Source organism: Brachionichthys hirsutus, chromosome 17 (genome assembly GCF_040956055.1).
Source record: "Brachionichthys hirsutus isolate HB-005 chromosome 17, CSIRO-AGI_Bhir_v1, whole genome shotgun sequence".
NCBI classification, from domain to species: Eukaryota; Metazoa; Chordata; class Actinopteri; order Lophiiformes; family Brachionichthyidae; genus Brachionichthys; species Brachionichthys hirsutus.
In genome coordinates, this window is record NC_090913.1 from 10,260,872 (window position 1) to 10,273,420 (window position 12,549).

The 12,549-nt window shown below is 49.4% G+C and overlaps 2 protein-coding genes across 2 annotated transcripts; one reads left to right on the forward strand and one right to left on the reverse strand.

Moving 5' to 3' along the window:
- Positions 1-418: 418 nt before the first annotated feature.
- On the reverse strand, positions 419-7,026 carry gatb (glutamyl-tRNA(Gln) amidotransferase, subunit B). The gene is made up of 13 exons (XM_068750630.1): positions 6,890-7,026; positions 6,633-6,786; positions 6,413-6,526; positions 3,755-3,953; positions 3,566-3,688; positions 3,371-3,484; positions 2,863-2,947; positions 2,265-2,309; positions 2,002-2,194; positions 1,786-1,916; positions 850-928; positions 646-780; positions 419-557 (listed from the first exon to the last, which is right to left on the reverse strand). Exons 1-13 carry the CDS (start codon positions 7,024-7,026, stop codon positions 432-434), a joined length of 1,635 nt encoding a protein of 544 aa, XP_068606731.1. The 3' UTR covers positions 419-431.
- Positions 7,027-7,288: 262 nt separating this feature from the next.
- On the forward strand, positions 7,289-7,867 carry dctpp1 (dCTP pyrophosphatase 1). Its single transcript, XM_068751052.1, has one exon. It carries the CDS (start codon positions 7,289-7,291, stop codon positions 7,865-7,867), a length of 579 nt encoding a protein of 192 aa, XP_068607153.1.
- The last annotated feature ends 4,682 nt before the right edge of the window (positions 7,868-12,549 follow it).

A 12,549-nucleotide genomic window follows, 5' to 3' on the forward strand; every position in this document is an offset into this window, starting at 1 on the left:
AACAATTACTAATATTGGTAACTATTTTAAAAAGTTATTTTTTTAAGTATAGCGAACACTGAAATGTAAAACCTGAGACAAGACGCTGAGGCCATTTAGCAGCTTTACAGCATTTCAATCCTGTTTGATAATTACAGAATGCAACCAGCCACAGGAGGGCGCTCATTGATTGCTCCGAGGACAATCTCAATCCGAGTGGAGACTGAAAACCGACATTCTTACATCCCAACATGATCATATCAGATTCCAGATAAAAATCTCCAAATAATGACAGCTGCTTACGGATGAAAAGATGCACACGTAGTATTATGTTCAGTAAAAATGTTCAACTAAATGTTGAGCCCTACATTTCAGGGCACGCCTGCAGCCTTTCCATTGAACGGAGTCACACGAGCCGCGTTTTGATTATTGGTCGGTGACGAGAAATCCCTTCATGAAGTCATTTCTTCTAGAATTGCCCTGACTAAAACCGGATCGGCTCTGCCTCTGGTCTCTCTCTGGACCATCCCGATCAGCTTATTCAAAACGTTTCTGTTTCCGTTCCTGATGGCTTCCACCTACGGAGGGAACGCGAAACAACAAATAAATAGGAGGAGCACAAAAGCAACACTCACTGCGTGGGAGACTTTGCGTTCGAGCCCTCGCCTTTTCGGGGTCCGAGTCCACCACTTTCTGGCAGGTGATGCGCAGCTGCGTGTCGTCGCTAACAAGGCCCAAGTCCTCCTCCTGGACGATCTGGGGGGCCGTCTTGCCCGGCGACCTCCACATCTCCTGGAACACCTGAGAGAGAGAGAGGTGAGACAGACAGACAGACAGACAGGAGGGGACATTTGCACCGTCTGTCCTGACCTGCTTGGCGACCGAAGAGGAGATGCGTCCCTTTTCCTGGAGCTCCAGCAACTCAGCCAGAGCGGAGGGAGTGATGGGGCTGAAATACAAGGGGGGGGGGGGGGGGGGTATTATTTAAATAGGTGGAGAATGGAGAGAAAAAGCAGGAGCGTCAGACTGGATGATCAGACAAACCAGTTGTTTATGTCTACACTTAATATTTTATTCTCTGAACTGCAGGCTAGGCTTTCCATCCAATAAAAAATAAAAATAAAAGTCAACCAGAGCAGTGATTTAATGTGATTAAAAACGCACATGAGTACTGAGGAAACGCAAACCTGTAACCTTCCGTCAAGCAAAGCAAGTGCAACATTATGCAAAAAATAATCTCCAGCTATTTGTGGTGCGCTCGCACGGGAACGCATCACAACCGTCTGGGAACGGGAGATAAAGCAAAGCTCGCCGTGTCGGCGCCGACGCCAATCCATTACTACTTCCAATTTCATTCCTTCTGTAATGACGGACTGTTTTTTTTTTTTAAACAGCGTTGAATTAATGTCTATTAAGGTATAATTTGGTGTCCGACCTTCAGCGTCAGCTTCACAAATAAAGCTGATTCTAGCCATAATTGTCTTTCATCAGTCGTTTTCCCACAACACTGATGCACTTTGATTTGTGTTTTTCTTACCTGCCTGTCTGTTGCAGAAGGAATCAGGGAACATTAGATGACTTATGAACTCCCACATCTCGCCGCTATAATCAGTGTAAACGCTCCAATAATCCTCGGCGTCAGTCAAAGCGAGATCAGCACGAAACATCGGCTTGAATTACAACGCTGACGCCGCGGCTGTCAAACCCGGACGCTGTGCTTTGACTCGGAACACATTTGTCTGGGATAAATGCGTGAAAAGAAGGGCGGGGGGGGGGGGGGGGGGCGAACACCTCAGCACGTCTCACCTCTGGCTCACGCTCATGTCGCGCTGCTTGAGGTGACCCAGCAGCTCGTTCATCACCCAGCCGATCACCTTCCTGGGCTCTTTCTGGGTCGCCTTCAGCAGGGCCTCGAAGTATTCCACCAGCCCTTCGCTCTAGGAGAAAACACCCCCCCAAAGAACGCTCTCATCGCTTCCCGTCGGTATCGGAAGCAATCGGGGCGTCGACTTGTGAACTCACCACCAGAGTGAAGCTGTGCTCGGGCAGAATGTCGTGCGTTTGCACCAGCCGCTCTCGTGTGACGGCGGGTAACTCCGGCAGCCGGCTCCTGATCTCCTGCAGCACCACCGCCCGGCTCGCATCGACGCCGGGAGGCAGCGACGCACTGTCCTCGTACACGATCAGAGGGGGCAGGTTGGGCTCTGGCATGAACCTGAAGGAGGGGGGGGGGCTTCTTCAGCATCAGAACATCTCGCTTCGCCCTACGCAACAGCTCAACTGACCTGTAGTCCTGCAGACCCTCTTTGTCCCTCATAGGGATGGTCTCACTAGAGAAAATGGCCGACATTTATAAGGGTCAAAGCTTTCAAAAGCAAACACTGAAGATGCCTGTAACAGTTCTGTGGCACGACTAACACCAAAATGCTCCACTGAAGTCAGGAGTTTGGGTCTTTGACTGCTGACCTTTTAAACACGCCCGCGTGGCACCTCCTAATATTTTCTACCGGCAAATCAAACTCTTAATTAAAACACAATCGACAGAGGGATTAAGGAAGAGGCTCGCTGGCTGCAGCGTGACGCCTGATCCCAGAGCAGAAACAGGAAAGGGTTGAAACAGCCAATCACAGGCCACCGTGCACCTCACGGGCGCGAGGAGACGATCGTGGCCTCAGATGTGTGTGGGAGACGTCTCAATGTGTCAGCTCATAAAGCCGAGGAGCTCGTAGCTCACAGATAGCGTGGGATGACAGCGGCATCCAAATGGCTCAATTCATCATGAATACTATGACGGCGCTTCCTCGGCGAGGCTAATGGGCCGGGCACGGATCCCAGTCAGAGGGCGGTCCGGTGGGAAAAGCCCCGCCCCTCTCGTCCTCTTACCCTGATTTGGAATCAAACGCCCTGGTCTCGTTTTTCACCGCCCCCCCGGCCTGCAGGACGTCGACCTGCCTCTGGATCTCGTAGTCTTTGTTGTGTCATGCACACACACGCACACACACGCACACACACGCACACACACGCACACACACGCACACACAAACACACACACAGGCTTTATTCAATAACAGCGGTGTGCAGTTACAAACGGCTCTGCCTCCTTCTAAATGTGATCAATGATCCTTTTCTCAACGACTTTTAAAGCCCGGTTCAGCGGGAGAGGAGACGCTCCGACAGTTTATCGGCGCGCAAGTCCATAATCCCAGAGTCGCACCACATGGAAAAGCTCGAACAGGAAACGCTGAAGTTTCCTCGTGCAGCTCTTTTGTCAGCGTTTCAAGTGAAGCTCAACGAGCGGTCGATGAAGTCACGGCCGCCATGACACCCATGCCTCTTTAGCGAGCGGCTTCTTCGTCACGGCTAACCGCTAGAAACCGCTGGTAGCGCTCACCGATCGCCTTGGCTAGGAATCGGACGCTGTTGATGTTCTTCACCTCCGCCCTGACGCCCAGAGGCTCGCCGGCCTCGTGGACCGACACGTTGGCGTCCACTCGCAGCTGTCCCTCTGTGGAGAAGCGCAGCCGGTGGAGGAAACAAACGCGGCTTTGGAGGTGATGCTGCGGTGGGAAAAAAAAGAGACACGCACCCGACATGTTGCCCTGACAAGTGCCGAGGGCATGCAGGATGAGCTGGAGCTCCCTCACGGCCGCGGCCGCCTCCTCGCCACAGCTCATGTCTGGCTCCATCACCAGCTCCATGAGGCCGACGCCTGACGGATGAGGAGGCAGCTGTGATCCCCATCCGATCTGCACGAGTCAGCGCTTCGGAGCCCCACCTGCTCTGTTGAGGTCCACCAGCGTCTGGCTGCGGCGCTCGTCGTGCAGACTCTTGCCGCTGTCCTGCTCCAGCTGAATCTGCTTGACTTGCACCGTTTTCCGGATCACCCGATTCCTCTTCTTTCCTCCGAGGAGGCTGTAAGCCAACGTGCCGTCGACCGCGATGGGCCGCCGCTGCTGAGTGATCTGGTATCCAGCCTGAAAATCGAAAAGCACGCCGGCGTGATGTGAAGGACTTGCAAGCGACGGGGAAGAGCTTATAAAAGCCAGAACAGAATCTAATCCATAAGAACTGCAATGCCTGCCGTCCTTTTCATATGAGGGTCTGTGCATGATCACAAAGGATTGGAAACGTCATCGGCGCATCCATTTAGTTTCTAGCCGCACGTTTGATAAGCGTCCTCCCTTTATTTACACCCTTTTCAACTATTTACATTAATTACAAGATGGACAAAAACACGATGAAGTTTTTTTGGTGTATTTGTTTGACATCATTTCAGCCTCCAGTGAGAGACCGACAGTAAATGAATCGCCCGTTTAAAACTCACTATCTCAGTGAGACGAGTGACATGCGTCTACATGAAGCAGCGTCGCACGCACACACACACACACACACACACACACACACGCACACACGCACACACACGCGCACACACACGCACACACACACACACACACACACACACACACACACATACACACACACACACACACACACACACACATACACACACACACACACACGCACACACACACGCACAGTGATTGGCTGGCCCGACATTTCTCTTCAACACAAGAGCAGAAATGAATGTTTCACCCGCTTCTTTATTCCCGACAGAATCTGCTGCTCCAAGCATTCTATTCCCACGTTGCCATGGCAACAACATCACACGGACCGTCACATTAATCTTATTTATCCTTAAGGGAGTAAAGCTGTTGAGGAAGCGATCGGAAGCCGTTCGTCACCGACTCTCTGATCAAGGCGATCGATCACCTCCCTCCTCTTAAAACAAACCGGAGGAGAGAAAAATCACGATTTCTGATTTCTGGTCTTCCTGCTTGAATTCGTCATTGAATCTGCCCATCGCCGCCGCAGCTCACCGTGAATCCCCTGCGTCTGCGTTAATCTTTTCGGCTTCCTTTCAGCCGTCTCGAGTGAAGCTGATTCCCCGATCCAGCAGAATAAATCAACCGCATTTACTGCATAGGAGCAGACGGGACGCACGCTAATCGCTGCGTCTATCTACACACCAGTCGGCCATTTTCTTTACCCCCCTCCCTCTGTCGTTCTCAGGTCACCGACAGTCTCACAACTCTCGTTTAACCCAAGCCAAGGCCTCAGCAGCCGGTCTGCCGCTTGGAAACTTAACATCAAGGGGAATTGTAATTGCGTTTGTCGGTGGGTTCCTGATGCATGTTATTAAAAGGCTTATTTAAATGCACTCATCAAACTCTACGTATGCGTCTTGTATATCATTCCAATTGAAAGAGGCAATGCCGATTGGGCAGCAGCATTCATTATTTAATAACGTATTACAGAATACAATCAGGGATTTCTCGAGGAACGTATCAATAATGCACAACGCAATTCACAGGGGCGGGTTAATCCCCCCCCCCTCCCCCCTCGGTCCTGCTACCAGTTTGGGTTTTTTTTGCATCTTCTTTTGAGCACATTACATCCATTGCGTTTTATGCCAGATGTGAAAAATGGCCCATAATCTGCATATTTAAAGCCACTCAGATGTCACTTTATCAAGATGCTTCACACGAGACTGGAAAGGATCAGATTAGAGCGGCTGATCAATGTACGCGAGGTAAACAGGTCGGTACATGCAGCCACATGAAGAGGCAAACAGAGGTTTGGACTCTGCATGACTCCCGTGAGCCGTTTGGGAAATGTCAGAGAGGGAGAGAGAGAGAGGAAAAAATCATTCTAATCGGTATTCCAAAGGAGGTGATGTAATCTCCAGAATCCAACGGCAATCCCGGCACGTCTGGAGGGGATCTCGAGATGCCGGGACTTTCTGTGGAGATAACGGCTCCTCAGCGCGGCGATCAGCGTACGGACCGCTGCGATTTTTGTGATAACCGGCCAGCCTGCAAAAATATTTACCCGGGGATAAAAAAGTGTTGATGAGCTGGAGGAATTTGTGCTCCATCAGCGGCAGCTTGAAAGGCACAGCTACATAATGGAGGAGAGACTGTATCGCTCGTCTGGATGTGAAATAAATCCAGACAGACAAGCCGATGGCTTCAAACCCACCACCCGACCCCACCCGACCCCACCCGACTCCACCCGACCCCCGCATCGTTTCACAGCTGGGGTTTAAAATAGAAATGCATGGAAGGCACTCTCCCTAGAGATGAGCTGAAACACGGGTCATTTGTCTGCGTGTGCGAGCAGCAAATAACGGGCTTGCTGCTTCAGCGAGGCTTTCTCGCTCTTTCCATTACAGCTCAGGGCCAGGAGGGTTCACGGGGAGCGCTGCGGTAGAGGAGCCGGAGGCAGACGCCATGTTGCAGCGCGATGCTCAAGGTGAAGGCGTTTCTGCTGCCGTTTGCCAGATAATGAGCCTTCACTAATGCCTGCTGCTACATCGCCTCACATATCAAACTCGATGGCGTGCAGAAAATGACAGGGAACGGGAAAAACTCACAGGGAGGTCAGCGTAGAAGTAGTGCTTCCTGTCAAATAGTGACTTGCTGTTTATGGTGCAGTTGAGAGCCAGGCCTGTCATCACCGCCGCCTCGACACAATACTTATTCAAGACCTGGAGCCACAAAGGGACATCGAATGATGAGAAATCCATTAAAATAAATAAAAATACAATTTAAAAAAAGCTCTCTTCATTCGAGCTACTTTAAAATATCACTTACAGGTAATGTTCCAGGTAGGGACGCATCGAAGAACGACACCAGGGAGTTGGGCGGCGCTGAGAAGCGAACCGACGAGGCGGAGAACAGCTTGGAGCGCGAGTTAATCTGGGCGTGTATCTCCAAACCCACCACCCCGACCAGCTGACGGGGGCCACTGGGGAGGAGAGGAGAGAGACGTGGAGCAGATAGGAGCCGGACGAAAGAGGAACTTCTCCTTCGTTCAGCGGACATTTAGCACGTAGCAGCCTCGCTTTTACCTGTTTGCGTTCAGCTTCCGGTGACGTCCTGAGCTCGATGTGCTTATTTGTCTGAATAAACGCACCGTTTTAGGATAAATTCTTAGTTTATTTATGTTTCGAAGCAGCTCTCTTGTACCGACAGTGGAAGCGGCCATCTTGTTGGACCGTTCTCATGAACGAAGGCGGGAAATGTAGTTTTCAAAGATGACAGTTCTTGTTAGAAGACATTAGCGATGTGTCACTTTAAAAACTACAAATCCCAGGCTTGGGGAGAGCTTCCGGTTCAGAAAGGTAAACATTTCGTCATTTCCGTTTGGACAACTTCCTGGCGGGACTCCTCTAACAAGGTATCCAGTGAGTTTGCAGACCTCGGGAGTTTGTTTTTCCGACATTTGTTGATAAAAGGAATACGACAAGATGGCTACGAATGGAATTAACGACAGTCGGATTAAATGCGGCGCGTCATCGCCGTTTGTAGACAATTCACATTCACGCGTGGCAGCCGGGCCGTCGTCTCACTCCAAGATACAGCTAAACGGAGAACCGGGACCGGCTGAGCGGTTCCACGGAGAACCGGGACCAGCTGAGCGGTTCCACGGAGAACCGGGACCGGCTGAGCGGTTCCGCTTCAGCTCAGAGCCCACCGTTGAGGACATCAGGCGGATGCAGGCGGAATTCACGGACGAGCGGGACTGGAACCAGTTCCACCAGCCCCGCAACCTGCTGCTGGCTCTGGTCGGAGAGGTGGGCGAGGTGTCGGAGCTCTTCCAGTGGCGGGGAGAGGTGGCCGAGGGCCTGCCGGACTGGACCGAGCCCGAGCGGGAGCACCTGGCGCAAGAACTCAGCGACGTCCTGATCTACCTGGTGGAGCTCGCCGAGAAATGTCGGGTCGACCTTCCTCGGGCTGTGCTTCGGAAAATGGCCCTGAACCGTGTGAAATATCCCGCCGGGAAGGTGCACGGGTCGGCGAAGAAGTACACCGAGTACAAGGACTGAGCGCGGCGGGGCTCGATGAGGGGGACGCCGGGCACGGAGACGACGCGCGGCCCGCTGCCGGACGTTCAGTCGCTTTAACGGGGCTGTCCCGGTTTGCATGTTTACTGAGCGACATGGATGATCTACATTCACATGCATGTGCAGAAGTGCACGTTGGAGGCCCATGAGATACACTCTGTGCTCTTTTACGGACATTCACTTTTTTTTTTTAATGATCTTTGATTTACCTGAGTTATTTCCAGGTGATGGTTATTTTTAGAAAATACTGTTGTTCAGAGGAATATTAAGGGATTCTATTTATTTCCCTTTTATTTTATTTTTTGTAGCTGGCTCAGTTTGAGTGTGACAGAAAATTTTAATGGAAAGAGTCATGTTACAAATCAGAAACTGTTTTTTTAATCTTATTTCTCATTTGCATCCTCATCAGTTTCGTTCATCTCACAACTTTTCCTGATGTAAAAAAAACCTTATTTTATTAAAATGGTTGTGATGGGAGCTGTGTCCTGTTTATTTTATGGATTTATTTTACTGGTTACACAAACATGTTCAGATTAAACACCAAAGCCCGGAAGGAAGTGAATAATCAATAAAAAGCTTGTGTGTCAAGCTGAGACTAAATGTAGAACCTGATTTCAAGATCGCTTTTAGGGTTTTACACGCGATACGAGAACTTTGAGGCCTTTAAAAGCCTTGCAGAACATGTACTGTAGCGCTGCACTCGCGTTTCCATGTATAGGTGATGAAGCGCACCGTGATGTCATCCATTATTTGGAGGGGAGGCTGAGCTTTATTACACCGGAGACGGTGGAGTTTAAATCTTGCATCACGCTCAGCTGAGTAGATGCTATCAGATGCTGCTTCAGAAGGAAGTGCCTGATTTGTCACGCTAACACTGAAGTATTCTTGTGTGCGCGTATTTGTTATCTAATTTTAATGTTTTCATTTGAATAAGCTGCAGTTCATCCTCTCCTCTATCCGAGAGTCTCTCCCACACACAGACGCTCTTTTATCCTCTCGTAAAGACGGCAGTGGGAGCTGTCAGATCTCACACACACACACAGTGGGGTTACGCAGTGGCAGGGATTCGGATTCACGTCACATCCCGACGCACGCACGCACGCACACACACACACACACACACACACACACACACACACACACACAGACCTTCATGCTGCACCACTGGAAGTGGCTTGGCATCGCTTCTTCCCTTCTGCTTGAGACGAACCCACACGGATCCTCGTCTTTCCATGAAGCCGAGAGCCGCTCCGCTCCAGAAATGACACAAGTCAAGTTCCCTGCCAACAATTAACCCTTTCTGATTGGCTCCACTATTTTGCTTATCTTCAATAAAAACAAATCTTGATTGCATATAAGTTTTGATGTAGAAAAGCTGTGCAGTGATTTAATTTCTGAGATCCTTGCTTTATTTTTAATTTGTTGTCTTGCACATGGATGAGGATGCTTTGATGCTGTTAAATCCCTTAGTTGTGTGTGTGCGTCTCAGTATTAAGGTGCGGCGTGTTCTACCCCAGCTTGTCTGTGTTCTTGCAGTGGATGCTACACCGTTTTCTAATGGCTTTACCCAATAATTGATTGTATAATGGCTTCATAAATGTCACCACGAGTCCTGCCTTTCACGCAGCCCACTCACCGAATCGCTTTCACGTAATGATGGCTCTAAGGGAGACTAAAAAAAATGGCGGCTGCAAAGCGGGTTGAGGCATAGCTTGACCCCCACCCGAAGGATCGGAGTCCACTGTGTAGCAGTCTCTCACTGTCCCTCCCCAGTGTTGTCTCTGCAGGGCTTGGCGTTGGTGTGAAGGGAGTGATTGAGGTCGGTCCCTCGGCACCAAACGCACCTCATCCCCGACTGAATGGGCCCTTCCTTTGCTCGGCTGCAATGCAGCAGCAGAAGATTATTCACCCAAAAATATATATTTATATCGTGTCAGTGTTTGAGATGAGTCATCCTCCAGGGCAGCGTTGTTCTGAGGATCCGTGTGGGTTTTTTTTTCCTTTGCAGTCTGTTGCTGTATGCCCTTTTCTTTTGCTCCTGCCTGCTTATCTTTCTCTATAATGTGCTCCCTAATGCAAAGAAGCCGTCTCCCTCAGTCAAATGAAGGCAACTTGAGCTGAACTCGATTAGACAAGGATGAACTAAACGGGTGTCAAGTACGTGTCCGTATCCCCCACTGTGCTATTTAGGGATTCTCCCCTATAACGGCTGAGCGAGTTCTCCTTTTTTTGCTCCCGTGCAGCACGTGTCGGCATTGAAGCCGCTTCAAACCTGAAGCCTGGAAACTTCCTGCTCCGTGTTGTTCTCTCCAGCAATAACGGCTGATTGAAACGCTGTTTTTGAACCTCATCAAAGAGGTTGAGGTTGTTGTGGAAGCTATCCTGGGAAAACCTGCCGCGAATTTCAATCAAACGCCGCCGCGCAACGAGGAAAATGGGACAGCTTGTTAAGTATGCAACCGAGGGGCGAATGCTGATGGGTTCAACGCGTGACCATAGAAACCTGGCATGTGACAGGTTAACAGATTTTAATATCCTTGTCCACCAGGACAATTATGACCCGACATGCTGTTCAACAATCCTTAAAAGTCTACAGCCGGAAAAATGTCCCGGCTTCTGCTCTCCCCAGGTCTCTGTATTTACTCCCACAGTCCGAGTGTGTTTGTGCTAATAGTAGATCACTTTGAATGGAGCTGGTTCAGGCAGACTCAAGCTACGCCTCAGTATTCACACAATGGGCCTCATCCTGCTCACACATCTTCCTACTCCAGTTAGAGGGTCACGCCCCAACGCCACCAAGTTTCCCACTGTCTCATGGAATATAAGCCCAGATCATCCAGGTCAAAGGTTAAATCAGAAGCAGCAGCTATTTATTTTTTTTATCTTGAGGAAATGGGTCTTGAACACCTTGTGTTTTTTGTGTTCATTTTCTGCACCAAATTTAATGCTCTGGAGTTCATTAACAGCACCAGAGCAGTGCTACTTTTTAAAAACAAATACAGTGTCAAGTCTTTGTTGTAAAGCAAAATGTCACCGTGCGCAATGGAGTGGTTTATTTATGGATTTTGTTAATGGATTTCTAGGGAAAATAATGAAATGCCTTTTCTCTTAGTCAATACTTCACATTATTATAACAAACACAGCTGCGACTACAGAATGACTCAAATGGCCGATGATGCTGGGTGGGCATTTTTGACTTGACATGCATGTTTGATTTTGAACTCAGCCACCTTCTAAGATCAACTTACGGTTCTCCCGACTCCGTGGCATGTCCCAGATCCCAGCGTGTTTGCCGCCGCCGCTCCTGGACGGGCTGCGTGGGAGTGACAGACAGTGAGCAGTGACATCCTCAATCAGCCGCGCAGACTGATCAAAGTGTTGCATTGTTGGACTGAAATGTGGACTCGGGTCGGCCGCGGTGGCACCGAATGCGAGTCTGGTTTCATTTGGAGCTCAGCGTTATGAATGATTCATCGTGCGGAGCGTGGAAAGGATGGAGGAAAAGTTCAAATGGAGAGTGACAAATTCTTGGTGGAGATGTTTCAACCGGAGGGGGGCTGAGCGGTGTTGTTATTCAAATGCTGCTCTCAAGGCTTTGAATGCTCCTTTGCTACAGCCATTTCTGTTCTGGGTAGATTTCTCATTTTCTATATTCCGGTTTTCTTTTCTCTGTCTCCTATAAACTAGAAATCAGAAGCCGACTTTTTCTTTTAATTTCACGGTCTGTAATTAGAATGAATCTTATTCCACAATGCACCAGTATGGCAGTATGGATTTCAGTATCGCAAATCCAAAAAAAGAGACTGTTGAATTTGCGCTTACTGCATGACACATAATACTCCCTTGCAATATCCTCTAATTTCTAAGGACTCACGGTAGAAGACACACTCTGAATAGTGTCCAAGGCTATCTGTATTCAAAGGCTGTTGCTATGTAGTACTGTTACTATGGAGGAGTCTCTCACCCTGCCGCTGAGATGGACGGCTGTAGCCTCGCCACGGGGAGGAGCCCTTTCTCTCTCCTCTTCCTGCATGATGCGGTTTGAGATGTCCAAATTGAGGGGAGTCAGCAGTGGTTCTCTCCCCACGACGATTAGGACCGAAACGTTTCACCCACTTGCACTGAGAAAAGAGGAAAACCGAGTAAGTTCAAGAAGAAGGTTTGCAGCTCCTGATGCATCAATTTTTACTTCTGTCTTTGCAATGTGCGATGGTTTCAAAGCAGCTATGAAGTGCAGAACCATAAAAAAATATGATTGCCGATTCTTGGCTCTTCGTACATTGAAGGCTGCACAGGATGCACTAAAACCTGTCCAATCAGAAGGCTTTAACGCCAGAGACAAAGATCTGCAAGTCAAAACAGCAGCATTGTTTAGCTGAGATCATTTAAATGGAAATGACAGTTTATATAAGACTAGTTCTGTTGTTTGATGTTATTGATTGAAGATAACTGCTGCGCTGCTGATCGATTGGCTTCAGCGACCACCTTTTCTAGACTGGCAAAAGCACAACTCTTAAGGGGGGGGGGGCATTGAAAGTTCAGAAAGGGTACTTACAACTTGGCAGTCTAAAGTTTTGGTGACTGCACTCCACTGCTGACAGCCAATCGGCTTAAAGAGCAACCCTACCATGTGCCACAGAGGGAAGTTCTGCAAGCAGCACTCC